Source organism: Melopsittacus undulatus, chromosome 3 (assembly GCF_012275295.1).
Source record: "Melopsittacus undulatus isolate bMelUnd1 chromosome 3, bMelUnd1.mat.Z, whole genome shotgun sequence".
Classification (NCBI taxonomy): Eukaryota; Metazoa; Chordata; class Aves; order Psittaciformes; family Psittaculidae; genus Melopsittacus; species Melopsittacus undulatus.
Genome location: NC_047529.1, coordinates 113,295,550 through 113,312,079, shown reverse-complemented (window position 1 = coordinate 113,312,079; position 16,530 = coordinate 113,295,550). Strand labels below are relative to the sequence as shown.

The following is a 16,530-nucleotide window of genomic DNA, read 5'->3' as shown; positions in this document are numbered from 1 at the left end:
GAGTGCTGTGTGAATTAGATTTTGTGCTTTATACTTGGAAGTTAACAAATAGTGGTTATTTTTATAATTGATATGGAAAATGCTGACAGTCAATGCATAGGTAAAACCCAAAGTGCAAGTGCTAGTTCCAGGTCCATCAGGGCATTCTGTTTTGTCCTGCAAAAGCAGGAACTACTTGTGATTTAGGAAACAAACAGTCAACAAAGGAGCCTTTGCCAGTGGGAATCATTTGATGGCTTTACTGTATCCAGAGCATTTTTTTGCTTAAGGGAAACATTAAGGGAAGAAGTGTGCCGATTGTAAATATGCTACACACACAAAGAGAGATCTCTTTCTCTCCTGTCTTCTGTGAAGTGCTCCTACCAATGTAGGCAACTTGGCCAGGGATCTCACTGAGAATTTGGAGCCTTTTCATTATCCAGCCAATTAAAAATCATCCAAAAAAAAGGCCAATCCAAATGCTAACTGATTAGGAGCCAGTCATGTATTTAATAAGTTTAAAGGAAAGCTCCATTGAGATATGTCTGCAAAAATTGTTTCTAAATTGTGAAATAGCAGCAGATCTGACCTCTAGCCCTGTTCCTGGCAGTGTTCAAGTCCAGGCTGCATGGGGCTTGAAGCAACCTTGTTTAGTGGAAGGTGTCCCTGCCCATAGCAGGGGGTTGGAGCTGGATGAGCTTCAAGGTCCCTTCCAACTCAAACCACCCTATGATTCTAGTAATTAATAGTCAAGTATGAAAATATCCTCACAAGGTCCTTATCAGGTAGGCAAATGCAGTTGTCCCCATTTTACAGGCAGTTGTATGTTGTTTCATTTATAATCTTCTCATCATGAAGAAATGTTGATGAAGCACAGAATCCCTTCCCAATGTTTGTTTCTGTTGTAAGTTAATTTATGCATACATGTATATGTTAAATTTTAATTCCATAATTAAGATTCACCCACAATTACCATTTAGGGGGATTGTACTTATTTTAAAGAAGGAAGATTATTTTGTTTGTTAAGAATGACATGTCTGTTTTTGCTTTCTGACAGTAATAATAAAAAAGAACCTGAAAGTCATGCCTTTATGACTAAAGCAGGTGCACAGGGTAAAAAGAAGGGCAAACCAGTGCCATATGCCTCGCAACAGCCCAATCCTTTGGACCAAACTTGTATACATCCAGAGTCTTACAACATTGCAATGAGGTAAGCAGTCAGAAGCTCTTTGAACCACTGATGCTGTCAGTTTTTAAAATGAAAGTACTTCTTTTTATTGACAATAGCCTGCTCTGCCTTTTAAGACAGAACACATTAACTTGATGTGTTCTCTCCGTTCTTCAATAAAAAGCTGTGTTTCAGAAGTTGTTTACAAGTAAAGGGTTTCCGTTGATGTGTTTTGCCTACTATGTGCATGCAGATTTTTACTCTTTGGTGGTTTTTTGCTTTCACATTGTTTTCTAGTGAGGAAATCAGTGAATTTTCAAACCTTTGTTAGACTTTTTTCTGTGATCCCACCTTCTTTACATCACCACTTTGCACCTCTTTGAGGCCACTTTTCTCAACTCCTTTGTTTGCCAACTTATTGGAGATGGCTTTGAGTTGAATTTTCAGTTCACAAAATGTGGAGACAAATCATTTGTTCTAAAAATGCCTAGAAAATCGAGAGTTTTTTCCTCTATCTTGTCCCCATATATTATGTGAAAGGCCGTAAGTAAAACAATTTTGTTTGCTCTTTAAAGTAATCTAATTTAAATACAATGCAAATTTTCAGTCATCAGTATTTTAATACCTCTGCATCATTAAGAACTGCTTTTCCATTATTCAGCATGTGCCAATCAAACTTCATACTTGATGAATTTTGGCCACCAGAATTTGTATGTATGTGTGTGTGTGCACAAAAGTGCATGGGCGTATGTGAGGATGTGTCATTATTATGAGCCTTTAAAGTTAAATTCTGATATTGTGAGATCTAATTAAGGTGTGTATGTTAAGATCCCAAACACATGAACACCATGGTAGTTTTGCTAAGTGACCTTTAGCTAAAAGAAGAGAATGGGTTTTGTGTAGGTTAGAAAAAAGCAATTGGGAATCCATTTGTGCTTCTGGTTAGGGCATACTGCAGCTGGTAAATGGTAGTAGAAGCTATGATCTTTATTACCATCAGCCCTGGTTGAAATTTAACTCTGCTTGTCCTCTATACTATCTCCTACAATACTATCTCCTACAATATTATCTCTAAAATACTATCTCCTACAATAAACCAGCACATACTTATTTCTGGGGCTGACTTGCAATGAAAAGGTTTTCTTAAAATGAGCTGGAGCTAATTTCAGCAGTAGCAAGATGCTGTAGGATTCTTATGATCTCTGTTGAGAATATACTTCCTGTTTTATAAACAAAACCATCTTTAAACCTCAGAGATATATGCTGAATTTCTGCATTCATGAAGCTTGAGTTTCTTATCTAAAAACTCTTACAGGACCTTGCATTTTTAGGACACCTTCCCTACACTGTGTGCTCTGTGCAACTGCTTGTTAGAGCGCCTGCTCTTTGCGCGGTGTGTAGGTCACTGGTTTCTCCTTTTCTATGACCAGTTCCCTTTTATTTTTTCATGTGCATCAGTATTTATTAGTTATCTGCCCTATGCATAACTGTAGGAAAAAATTGGGCAAGGCCCTGATCTTAATGATCTTACATTTGGTAGGTAGCTTATAGAGTAGGGAAGCTTGGTCACCCCTGCAGGTTATTCAGAGTGAGTCAATGTAAAAATAAATAGAGTGTTACTCAAAATTGATGTTCATTTGTAATATTTTATGCAATTTAAACACTGAGTAGTCGGGATTTGGTTAATAGTTTGTTTAGCTTTTCAGCCTCAGCATACTAATAAAATGATCAGTAAAAACGTTACTAGCTTTGCCTAAAGGCTGATGTGAAAAGATTGCTTCAGGGAGCAGGGAAGCATAGCCAGTTCATGGTGGAATACTGCTGGAAATTTACCTGCATACAACACCATTGCAAGCACTGGTCAGAAATAATAAGTTGTGAGTTTGCTTCTAGAGTAGGTATCATAAATGATGTAACTGTGATTTGGAATTTGTCTAGGAACCCAGAATTAACACTAATACAAATAAAAAAAAAATTAATGAGTACAAGTTTTACATCTCAACCAGAAAACAGTGGTTTTAGTCATGGGCTTACGCATGATTCAGAGAGGAGGCTGCAACCTATTGCACTGCCAACACTGCTTGGAAGGTACCTTGCTGATTCTTAAGCTGTGCTCATGGTCAAATTCAGACTTTGAGAGCTGCAAAGCCATTGCAGAAGTATGATGTGGCTACAGACTGCTGCTACCTATCATGTCATGTCTCTTTGACTGATGCAACCACTTTTAAGTAAGCTTCCAGCTGTGCCATTGTCTATTCTCTGTTTTTTTACCTTCTAGACTGAGTTTTCAACTGAAGTATATAGATCCATGTTCATGTTGTAGGTATTGTGCTGTACACCGAAGATCAGTTGATATTATAACAAATATAAAAACACAATAACAATACCGGCTAATGCAACACCAGAACTACTAAGCATAGCGTCTGTCTCTGTAACTGAATCAGTCTTTACTGTTTTCTTTGGGCTTTTTCTCTCTTGTCTTACTTCTTATGTTGATGAGTATCTGTACACATAGTTTGATGGGGGGGGGGGAAGTCATAAAGTGCTTTCTATAAATGTGCTCTATGTTCAACAGTATTTTTCTTCTTTTTACAATCAAAATATAGTTTCTTTGAAAGCTCATTAAATATAAAGGTGATAACTTTTATGGTATAGATTGTATTCATATGCAGTAGCTTGGTATCACAGAATGGTGTGGGGAAGGGGGCAAATACCTCTAATGTTTTTTTTCATTGCAAATAGCTGTTTGCAGAAAAGAAAATACAGCTCTGCAGCAAATTGATGAAAGCCAAAAAGCATAGTATTAAAAATTGACACTCATGACATAAAGGCTAAATATAAACCAGACATCCTCCCCTCAAGCAACTAATGCTATAATTTAGCAACAATTATATCTTTAAAATGACTTTTCAGAAAGATCGTGTGAGCTGTTGAGCTTCTCAGAACTTATGGAAATGATTTTCCAAACCAATTTGCTGCCTACATATGAATTAAGAAAAAATTCCTCTAGGAATTCCGACTGCATGGTGGATTCACTCCAAAGCTTATCAGGGCTGTTGATGATATTTGCTTGCTTTGATAGGCAGTGCAATGGGCTGGGCTTGTAACTGCCTTCTGCTGTGTTCACGAGAAAGCTTCTGAGAGCCTGAAGCTTCTGAATTAAATATTAACAATCATGTTAATGTTCCTGATTTGAGGTGTCTTGCTGGAATAGCCAATATCTGAAGGACATCTTAGGGTGTTAGAACTAAACTAGGTTTAAAACCTAACTGATAATTCTTACAGTTTCAATCAATGTACATGAGGAAAATTGAGTCTCTTAGAAGTGGGTTAGAATGAACATTTAATACATAAAGTTTTAAACAAAATACACTTTAAAAGGGTTCTGGTGCTTTGCTGCTTTCAAAGTATTAATTTCTTCTTTTTTCTGTGCTTGCACAGAGCTTTGTCAGAGGCAATGTCAAGCTCACAGGTGAATCTGTGCTACCAAAAGGCAGAATTGTTGTCTTGAAGAAGATGGGTAGATTTTGTTTAAGGCATCAAAATGCACTGTTACCTACCTCTTCCTGCAGAAATTAATATGAATAGAATAGCTGCTGTGTAAATGAGTCATAAGGGTGTCCTCATGCAATGCCTACCACACCTTGCCATGAGAAAACAGTTTGTGACCATTTTATTAGATTAAAAGTTTTCATGGGAAATCACATTTATTTTCAAACAAAATAAGGTGGTGATTTTAATCCACTGCTTCAATCCAAATTACCCAAGTCCACGTTACAGATTTATAACATGCAAAATTATCAGGTTTTAAAATGTTTCTGAGGGATAGAAATTCACCAAAATTTGAAACCACCAATTTTGTGAACTATTTTGTACCTTGGAATGCCAACCCCCTTATCCCCCCACCAAGAAAAAAGAAATGGTTAAAGGGATTGCTCCCAAGTGGTGACTTTGGTTGCCAAGCTTTAGGCTGGAGCAACTTTTTATGGCTGAATTAGAAACCCCTAAAAAATAGGGGGTTTATGATGGAAACACTGATGTAATCTTTACTACACTGGCACAAATGGTGCTGGTATGATTGATTTATGCTATTTGAACATCTTAACTTAAAATCTGTATAATTTCTGTGAAAGAGCTGGGAAACATCCCACTGGTGGTTTAACACAATTTACAGATGACCAACATATTTATTGTTAATGGTTTCCACACTGTCAAAGCTTGGCTTTGTCATGTGCAGTGATGAAACTTACGGACATCTCTAAATATTATGAATCGGAATTTCCTATAGGTTAAATAAATAAATACAGACTTTGTAGACAGTGTATTTTCCTGCAAAGCAGAGCTGTGTTTTAAGTTTCTGAAAAGTCTGTATGTGCCAACCAGTTTATAGTGACAGAATCTTCTACATACAGTCAATACAATATGTAGAGCATATCCAGTTTCTTTGTACGTATTGTAAAATAACTGGTAGAAAACCCAAGGAAACATTTAGGAAGTCCCAAGAAGTTACAACCAGGTTATGATTATAAACTGAAATCCTGGGAAGAAAACACAATGTTTTTTCTGTGTTGTATCAGTCTGCTGGGGGCAGTTGGTTTCGTTTGACTGAATCTTAACATTTACTCATTTTTATTTCAATCTCATAAAAATGTTCTTTGCTGAAGCCTGGCGCTCAGAATGTGTTTTTGCTGCTCACAGATTGCAGCATCTGGCAGACAGGTTGTGTTTCAGCCCGACTTAGAAATATTTTCCCAGCTGAAGTCCTGATTTAGCATGATGCAGGTGAGGATCTCCCTTGGCTAATTACCCAGGTTTGGGACCTTGCCTGGAGGATGGACAGCACTGCTGGATGCAGTTGGCTATGCTTTAAGAGAAGAGTTTTACATATTGAGTAGAATGACTTGCAGTGAAGGTTCATGTCTCACCCTTCCCTGTGTATTGATAATGCTGTTTAATAATCCCCAAAGGACGTAAGAATCCCAAGAGGATGCAGCAAAGCACTCATTCTTGTTCTTATTCCTCACCAAAGTAGAACATTTGGGTTTGCTCTTTCAGCAAAGCATTCGTGTTTATGACATTTTATACTCTGTTGTAGATGGTTCGATCCATCGATAGATGGTTCTGGTGTTTCTGCTACTCTTTCTGTGTTGGATGTAGCAGCTGATCCATAATATCTCAGTTGCTATGCTGAAAAGCTGCACTTGCTAGCTTGGAAGACAAGTACTGTAAGAAAATGCAGAAGGAAAACCGTTGATTAGGGAGAAACCACCAAAAGAAAGCAGTCTTCCTCTCCTGCCCTTTATGCAACAGCACATTGGTCCTTTGATGGCATTTCCAGTTCACTGCTGGTCTGGCTTGCTTCTATCCAGGTCCCCTAGTTGTAACTGACCAACTGAGGCAATGCTTCAGGGGAATAGAAATCAGGGAGGGAGCAGTTATTTGATACGGTGTTTGACCAAGGAAAACAAATTGTATTGTATTTAACAATGCAGTCTACATGTCAATGTTTTACAGAGGATAGAAGTTTTTACTGTGGTAGGATGTCAGTCCTTAAATTCACTACCAAGTCATCAGAAACAGCTTTTCTCCAGTTTAATAAGGCTGTATTTGTATGTACACACCTGTGTCTATTGAAGACATTTTAAAATGTGCAAAATAATACTTTGTAAAGTCTTAAGCCTAAAAAAGTTAAGCTCTGTAAATTAATAAACCTTTATGACTATTTCCAATAGGAAACAGCTACCCTAATTAAGTAGAACGCTTGCAAAAGTGGGGCAACTAAACCTAATAAATAGTGGTTTATCTTCATCCCTTTAAAAGGCCAGTTCATTCACAGGTCTGACTATTAACTTAGTAGCTGCATGTTTAGAGGATGTCTTTTTGAAAGGGATCTTGTCTGTAAATGGAAGAGCAGAAAAGGCTTTTGCCATCCAATGAAGACGTTTTAAAACTTTTATGTGATTTAAAACATCCTATTAATAAGAATTATTAGAAGAACTTGGAAATAACAAAGAATTTTCCTCCAGTTACACTGTAAATAGTAGACCCAGAAATCAAGCAGCATTTTTTCATCTGTTGAAATTTTTGAAACTTACTTAAATTCTTACTTGTTGCATTAAAAACAATTAATAACTTTTTAAATGGAAATATCTCCTTTAACTGTAATACTTAGAGTACTAATTCTCTGTGGGTAACTCAACATGTTTCCCTATTTTGAATCTCAGGTTACGCTGCAGTTACGTGATATATCGGTAGTCATGAAACCAGCTAGCAACAGCGTGCCCAATGGCAGGGTATCAAAGAGGCTGTGCTGCACTGTGCCTGAGTTTCTTTTCTCAGTTAGAAACTCATTGTTTCTTAGATTTATACATTCAAAATGTCATGAACTATCTGAATGCTTTCTGGTCTTCTGTATGCAGTCAGGTAATTGTAATGTTAATAATTTGTGCATTCGAGGAAAAATTCTGGTTAAATTTCCTTCTCTAAAACACATAAAGCTTATCTCTAACACGTAAGTTGTTTTAAATGGATTTGAAACTTTAACTCTCTGTGTCTAGCAATATCTACAGAGAGTAAAGCACAAACATTGTTCAGTATGTAATCTGCATGGGTAGTCAAAAACTGAGGAATCCGTATCACCAGTCAGAGCAAGAAGAGTCAACATCTGCATTAAATAATGTTTTTGTGTTTCAAAACATTACTAAAACAAATGTCTGCATAATTTCAGTTTGCTACTGTCATGTATGTACATTTTGCCTAACAAAGTGCATGTTAATGTGAAGTTGTTTTGTTTTCAGAGTGATTATGTTGCATTACCATTAATTCATGTGTGCACTGTGACAAGATGTAATGGCATATCATGTTGCTTTAATGTAATGAATCCAGTACTCCCAGCTCTTAAGTCGTGTTGCTGGAAATGATTACATAAAACAGAAATGACTGTGACTAAAACCCTTGCAAAGCTTTAGGACTCCTGCACATTATAAGAAGCTTTTTGGGGGGGGTTAAAGTAACTTCTTTAAAATTTACTGAAAGCTTCCATTGGTATTATTTTTACTCTTTTCTGGCTGTTTTGTGCATTCCACTGAAATTTGCATTATCTTTTAAGCATTGCAAGGGCTGTGCTATAATTTTGTGCAGATGTGTATGTTAAGTGAACATGATGTGCTTATTTGTTACATTTATGCTACTTTTCTTTCTTTATCTGGGTAAGATGGATGAAATTATGTATTAAATAAAAACAGCAGTGATTTAGCCATGACCATTCGCTGCAGGTCCTGTAACACTCCAAGGGTTGCTATTAAAACTAAGGTAGTTGCAGAGGTTTCTGAGTATCCCCTAAATCTCAAAACTGTAAACCTAAAGTCTCTAAAACAGCTAAGGTTTGCTCTGTTCTGACTCTCCTAAGACTCCAGCAGCTTTTATTTGAGTTGGTGTGCCTTGAACAGAAATTTTGCCATTCATTCAGATGCTCAACATTCAAGGAAATCAGGACAATATATTTTAAGTTACCTTACTTTCAGGAAAAAATACCTTATCTTTTCTATTTTCACTTCTTTTCATTTTTCTCTAAGTTTTTTCTTCCTAGTAGATAAGCATAACACTTGAAGTACTGCAACACGTTATTTAGTTCACACAACAAGGAGAATACTTGAAGAGTGTTCATTTTTGCACACATCATTCATATTCTTACATTGTGCAGCTGGAACTGTCATTTACAAATTGGGTGAGATGTTTCAAAGATTGGAGTGAGATAGTTTAACTTGACAAATAACAAAACATCTAAAGTAAGGGAAACCTCTTTCCCTCTACCCCATAGCTATATCCTAGTCTTATTACTGACTACATCCTCTTTGTCTAACCTTGAAATGACTCTCGAAGGAAGCTGTTGACTGCTTTTTAATAAGGAAACATTTAACTTTGTTCTTAGCAATGGCATTTAAAAATAGAAATGATCAATATAACGTGCCACTTCTCAGCCAGAGATTTGTGCTTTATATTGATTCTCTTATTGTATGTGCCCTCAGGCTTTGTTCATTTGAGTGAAAATGATACATTAAATACACAACTAGATTCAACAGTATCTTTAAAAACTACATCTGTAATCACTAAAAAATTGTTATTTGGAAATACTTTAATACATAGGTTCTTACCAAAACCTAACCTAAAAAGGTGAGAATTTCCAAAGTAGAAAGACCTTGTTTCCAGATAATTCTTTTGCATCTATGTGCATGCTGGTTCTTGTTACAGTGCTCTCTTCTGCCTATGATATACCTTGTAATACTGAAATATTCTTGACAAAATGCCTGATTTTTGGAACTTTAATCATTCTGATGAGGTCAGAGGGACTTCTCATGTACTTCAGCTTGGGCACGTGTTTAAGCAGGACCTTCAGGTGGAGCCAAGATTTTATTTGGAGGGGTAGCAATGTTGTTTAAACAACTGTATCTGATAACAGAGGTCCCAAACCTACCGTCCTTGCTTAGATGAGAGATCATTTTGAATATCAGACAAATGCTTTCATTGGGATTTCCGGAGGGTGGGGGAGACAGAGGAAGAGAAGAGGGCAAAATAACTTTCATGAATAGTAATTGAGGGCTCAGGCACCTGGGTTGTGTCCTGTTTCGGGCTGGTTCTCTTGCCAGCAGCCTGCACATAGCACTGTGCATGCTGGTTGCATTATCCACACGTTTGACAGTTTTGTATGTAACAAGGGTTTTATATGTTGGTGACAAGTCCATGTGGTTGAAACCCACCCTGTTATCGATTTACAGAGTGAATGCACTTCTGCAAAATCCTAATGGTGAGAAAATGATCCTCGGAGGTACTCAAGCTGAATTTCCATTTGAAGTGAAATAAAGCCAAGTACATGAGTGTCAGCAAACTTGTTTCTAGGGGTGGGAGGTAAAGCATACATTATTTAGAAGGTTGAGTCATGAGGCTGGTTGGGTTTGTCGTGTTACATCTGGCACGTCAGTCAAAGCTGGGGCAGCTGCTGCCTGTCGCTAATGCTCTAGTGGGGCATTGTCCATCCATCAACATGAGCAGCAAGTGGCCCCCAGGAGTTCTGTGAAGAGTGCTTTGCCTGGACCTACACCACTTTCAGTATTGTCATTGCAACCACTTTTGGTGCTCCTTTGAGACCAACAGAATTTGTGTTCATAAAAGGTCTGATATTTTTTGTATGTAGGCTCTTAATAGAGAAAATATTTGAGTAGTAGTATTGTTAGTTTACAGGAAAGAAAAAATCATATTTAATGTTATAAGCACTTTTGCATGGTTTCTTAGCTTTACGTTGTTTCCAAACTAGCTTAAACTACTTCAGATAGTGATGTCAAAAGTTCAAAAGCAGTCAGTGGAAGCAAAATGAAGTAAGTCCCGAGAACAGCATCATCCAGTGAATATTTATGAGTCTTTACTTTTTTCTGCATGCATTGCCTCATGAAAGATCTGTATGCACTAAGAAACTTAACGTGAAAATTATACCACTGTTAGCTATAACACTATTAAATCTATGCACTTGAGCTAACAATACCCTTAAATCACCATGCTTGCACTTGAAATCTGTAAAAGTCGAAGTCCTGACAGCTGGTTTCAACATACGTCCTCCTGTTGGTGAAATTAGTGGACATTTTGAAGTGAAGCTTTGCCCTTGTGGTCAAAGATCAGTGTTGTGATTTACTGCAAGCTGGATGTTGCTTTAACTAAGTTCCTTCAATTTGTATTTTCTCAATACAAGATTAAGTTGGGTTTTTTTTTCAGTGCATATAACTTTTTACCACCTGAAATAATGTCAGTGGGGTTAAAAAACAAGGGAAGCAACAAAACAAAAGTAATTTCACTGTGTCCCCTACCAAAAGAAATACAAGCCTCAGGTTTTGATAAAAGCACAGCATGTATTTCTCACTGTGGAGGAGGGGCTGGAAGGAGTTTTTGCTTTATTATAGAGCTGGAATATCTCCTGCCATTCATAAGTGTAGGACAGGAACCTGCTGGTCAGCACTTCTTTTGGGGCTTATAGTTTACACCTGTTGTGAAGTAGGATAAGGACAGGAAGGAGGGATCTCTTTGAGGGATTTGAAAGGAGCACTTACTCATCTGGAGGACAGGGGCAATAATTCTACTTGTCTGCTATGGTGGAGAACATGCAAAAAAAGCATGTGCCTTCCTCCAGCATTAAGGGACATGGTAAAGCAGGGTAGAAGAGACATCCATGGTGAGATGCAGAGCAGGGCACCAGAACAGGTAACTGATGTGTCTACTGAGAAACAGACAAATGGCTTTATTTAGTACAATGTAGCTCAGTTTCTATGAGCCACATCCTCATTTTCATTGCTTTATATCCATTAAAGGCTTATTTTGCATTTTTAAGTCCTTCAGTAAAATACACACGTTTATTCAGTGATAAAGATTGTCTAAAGCATCACTCCTGATAATGAGAAGGGTCTGCATGTGAATTTTTGTCATCTGTTCTCAGTGCTTCTCGGCATTTGTGCCAACATTGCTGAACTAAAAACCTCAGTAAGTGTGTTTTGACTTTTGTTATTTCTAAAAAAGTTAATGGATGAAGACATGCTTATTTTGAAGTGTTTCAGCCTTTTTAGATGTCCAGACTTGTCTCAACCTGCAATGTGTGTGTGTGTGTATGTGTGTGACAATAGGGAAGGGTAAGTGTGCTAGTGTTGTGTAACTACTTTGACTTTGTAATTTCCTAGTTTCTGAAAAAGTAATTGTTCTTAGTAACAAAGTTCATAGACAAGTATTTTATGTAATGTTTTCTTGAAGTTTTGTTGTAGATTCTTCATATTAATTGCATATTTTAAATGTTCATTGGTGTTTTATTTACCATTGATTTTAATTTGAATGAGTGACAAAACTGACAGTATTATAGAATCCTCAGTTATTTCTAGGGAGCTTTCATGGCAAAAGACACCTTTCAGTCATAATCTAATGTGGGTTTAGCTTAAGATGAACTCATCAGGCTGAGAAGTGATTTTCATTCTGAAATTTTGCTTCTAGTGTTGTAATCTATTCCAAGAGATACGTGTATGCTAACAGGCTCTTAAGTTTCCATGAACATCTCTGATCAGTGATGAGTTGATAGGATATCCACTTAGGAGACTGTTTGCTGTTCATGTTTTAGTTTAGCAGAAGCTTTATTCACCCATCAATGCAGAAGTAATTTAAACCCTTAAATATAACAATGGTTCAGTCCCCTCTAAAGGATGTTACAAATCTCTATATGTCTTTTTCTGAACTTCCCAGGTTTTTGTCATTGATTGGGGGAAATGCAAATGACATAGGAAAATCAGATATGCAGCAAAAAGTAAATGCAGTAATTCGAAAGGAAGGACTGGAAGGCACAGCCACAAGGCTAAATACAACGGTGCACACGCTGCAGCTGATCATTGATGGTCTGACTCAGCCTGAAGGCTTTGACATCCGAACAGGTAAACCTTTGTTTTGAAGGTTGTAATCTCAGGTTGATTGTTCATATCAGTTTTAAACCAGCACATGAAGTCAGTAGCAGACTTTCATGGACATGTAACTCCATTTCTCTTCTTAGGCAAGGTAAAGGCTATATCACAGTCATATGTTTCTTTCCAGCTCGGTAGGTAAGGAGTGTGAATCCTGTCTTAAATCATGGCATTTTCAGGCATAGGAAGGGGAGTTGTATGGCTGTTAACAAATGAAATAGTTTCAATATGTTGACTCTATACTGATTAAATCTGTGTTGGCTCTCCATCATGGAGGGGAATGCTGAGACCAAGCTGAAACAGTAGTAATAAAGCTATGTGTAGTACTGCTCTTTTATTGCACTAGTTCCCAAAGACAAGTGTAATTGGAGCACATGGCTCATGTTAAAACATTGCAGTAATGCTGAACAGTTTGAGGCGGAGGGGAAGAAAGATGAGGTAAGCAATGAAGTGCAGCATCTGGAGATGCTGTTGTTTAGTGAAGCTTAAAGCTGGATTCTCTTATGACAGCAAGAGATAAAGGTAGGCAGCAAAGATGCAGGTTTGTAATAGATAATAAACCTGTGCTCAGGAAGATAAAACTTCTGTCTCCCTTTTAGGGGTTCATAAGTACTTTGTTTCCAGATTTTATAGATATTTCCCACTAGTGATCTTGGAAAAGTTTTTGGGGTTTTTTTATGTCTGCATTATGTACCCATTTATGTCCTGGTGGTCTCACATTTAAATTACAGTAGGATGGACTGTTAACATATTAAGATATAAAAGCAAAACTATTTTCAGTGGAAATACTCATGTTCTGCTGATCCAGTACATTCCGTATCGCTGCCGACAAACTCTGTGACTAGAGTAAGCAACCTAATAGCCTCATATAGCTCTAATTCATTGTCTTTGTAACTGTGTTAGTGACTGCCAGTGAGGAAATACATCACATTTAACATAGAATAGTTTGTACTCAGCCCTGATTCACAAAATAATCTTGGTTTAAGATTCAGCTCCTTTATTGCTCCCAACAGTAGAAATGTCACATAAGGGAACTGCAGGCAGACAGTAGCTTCCTTTTGTATCCACTTAAACTTAATTTTATTAAATTTAAAATTCTATATTTAATTTTTTCTGAATGGTTTTAATACAAAAGAAAATGGAAAAATTATTTGGGGAAAGAAAAAAAACAGAATATTTTTATCACATGCTCTAAAAATCTTTTTGTAGCCAAGGTCTTGCAAAGCATTTCTTGTAAGAAATTCTTTCTAACACTAAAGTGGAACAGCTCATCAGGTAACTGTAATGAACCTGCTGGGATGGGGAGACAGGGGGAGAAAGAGGTTTGCAAACATTTAAAGAGATTCCCATAATTTCTCTGAGCCTTCTTGTGCTTGTTGCCCTGGAAAGCTGCTTAGTTGCTTTTTTCACTGAAGTGCCACTGTGGAATATAATGTTACGAAAGGATTAACCATTTTGGACTTGAGCAATGAGGTACATTCCTGCAATAGAAAATTTGATGTAATTCAAGACCTCTTCCTGCATTTGCCAGCTTGTGTACTCGACTAGGGTTTGATCCTGTGGTGGCTTGACCCCGGCTGGATGCCAGGTGCCCAACCAAGCTGATCTGTCACTCCCCTCCTCAACTGGACAGGGGGGAGAAAATACAAAAAAGGGTTTATAGATTGAGATAAGGACAGGCGGAGATCATTCAACATTTACTGTCATGGGCAAAACTGGGTTCAGGCTGTAGTTTATGTCTCAAAGGTAGGAAAATGGGTACAGTCCTTGTTTAGTGATGCTGTCTGTGGAAAACATCAGTCCTATTATATCTTGGCAAAGGTAGAAAGGGAAGTTGTTGAAAGGGCTGGGAGAGGTTTTCTGTAGGAGAAGTGGTAAGCAAGTGAGGAGAGAGGTTAAAATTTCTATTTGTGCCTTTAAGTGCAGAATACGAACTTCAATATATTGGGCTATTATGTGCTTATAATCATGCAGGTGTGATTAAGTTATAAGTGCAAAGCAGCAGTTTATCATTTGATGTCACGGGAAGCAGTTGATTGTGTGATACCATGGTGCAGGTGACCAGCAAGCCTGAGAGCAGTGCACTGCTAACTTTTCCCTTAGTATATGATGAGACTGAGTATTCACATTCCTGTATGCAAATTTGTATAGAAATAGAATTTTACTTGTAATTTATGTAGCTCAAGTAAAAGTCACCTCTTTTCACCCTAGCACCAAGAACTTTTAAAGAACCTTTCAGTCACCAGCTAATATATTGTATGCTTCTGATCCCGTTGTGATAGTTTCATACCACATAGTTCACTATACTTATTACTCCATTAATCACAGTCTTTTAAAGTGATTCATAAAATACAAGAAATATGTTGTTTATTACAGATGGGTCTTTATTTAAAACACATAATGAAGCAGTATTGGGACCTTAGAGCTACCTGAATTAGTTCTTACCTTAATTAGGAACAATCAGCTGGAAACAACCCTTAGAAAACAATACAAGCTTTCTCTCCAGTGTCTTACTTTTGTTTCTTGTTTCTCATAACAGATTTTGACAAACCTGACTTCAAGAGAAGCATCGTCTGCTTTGAAGACTTACATGTTGGTGCTGTTCTGACTGGAAAAGTTGAAAATGCAACACCATTTGGAGTTTTTGTTGATATTGGTGTGGGAAAAGCAGGTTTGATTCCAGTGCGAAACATAACAGAAGCAAAACTCTCTAAAGTGAAGAAGAGAAGAAGCTTGGGCTTAGGTCCTGGAGAAAGAGTGGAAGTTAGAGTGCTTAATGTCGACATTCCTCGCTTGAGGATAACGTTAGATCTTATTCGTGTTTTATGACAGGGTTTTTTTACGATTAAGCCTTAATTTTAAAGGTTGAGTAGTGACAGGAAGGTTCTGGAGATTCAGGCATTTAATGAGAATGTTGGAAATGAACAAATTTGGAAACCTTCAACCTTGCTTTTTTTCCTCTTTTTTATTTTGTTTTAACAGTTTTTCCACATTTATTGACTCCTTTCTGTTAATTGTTGGAACAGTTATTAGACTACCTCCAAGCAACCTTGCTGTTTTGGCTGCAGAGCAAATGGAATTCCAGTGGACTGTCAGAGAGATCTTTTACCTGTTCTGTCTCTGCAAGATTTGCTCTCTCAGTCTTTAGTCAGTGCTGCACAAGCAGATACATTCACTGCTCCCCTTCGAAAAATGGCCCTTCAGTTTGCCTGTTTTCTGGTTGAGAGTCTAAAAGAGGTTACCTAGTTGTAGAGAAAAAAGTGAACTTGTTAGGTTGGTGATGACGTTGCTTCAAAAGTAGACTGAAAAAAGAGTGGATGCTAATATTATTCATGGCTCAGAAATATTCAGGTTTAACTTATTTGAGCAACATCATTAGAAGTTCTGTTTACTTGCCTTATTATTGTTCGGTCAGTTATTGATTAACGCACTTGGATGTACCTTGGAGTTTAAGGAACCTTGCTCAAAGGTGTCAAATACATTTATATTGTTCTATACTTGTGCAAAATAAAAACATTTCTGGCCATCTTTTCTCAGTGTACTGGTTCTACAAGTGGTTTAACAGTCCTAGTTCTCTTACTTCCCGACTTGTGCTCCATCAGTAACACTCCAACTTGAGGATGAACTTATCTGACCTTCTGATTTGGATCCACTTTTCTGGGCTTTAAGACTCGACTACGGTCCCCATGGCCTGATGCTGTTCCTGATTTAATAAAATAATTCTAGTTTGTTTTTGACTCCTTTAGCTAGACATTAATCTTTTTCCCCATCTTTTATATGTCATATTTTTCTGCCTGTTTTGAGTGGAGAACAGTTTTTCAACACTTGTCTTCACATGCTATGTTCATGGTTGAAACTTAAACAGCAGAGGTTTAGATTGGATATAAGGAAGAAATTCTTTACTGT

At 37.3% G+C, this 16,530-nt stretch overlaps 1 protein-coding gene across 1 annotated transcript in view; it reads left to right on the top strand.

Annotated features, from left to right (window-relative positions):
* The window catches only part of SRBD1 (S1 RNA binding domain 1), a 122,516-nt gene extending 106,353 nt beyond the window's left edge, over positions 1 to 16,163 (top strand). The window contains exons 21-23 of the mRNA XM_034061225.1: positions 1,037 to 1,189; positions 12,413 to 12,597; positions 15,164 to 16,163. Of these exons, the coding sequence (XP_033917116.1) occupies positions 1,037 to 1,189; positions 12,413 to 12,597; positions 15,164 to 15,453 (628 nt within the window). The 3' untranslated portion in view covers positions 15,454 to 16,163. The remainder of the gene's footprint in view (positions 1 to 1,036; positions 1,190 to 12,412; positions 12,598 to 15,163) is intronic.
* The last annotated feature ends 367 nt before the right edge of the window (positions 16,164 to 16,530 follow it).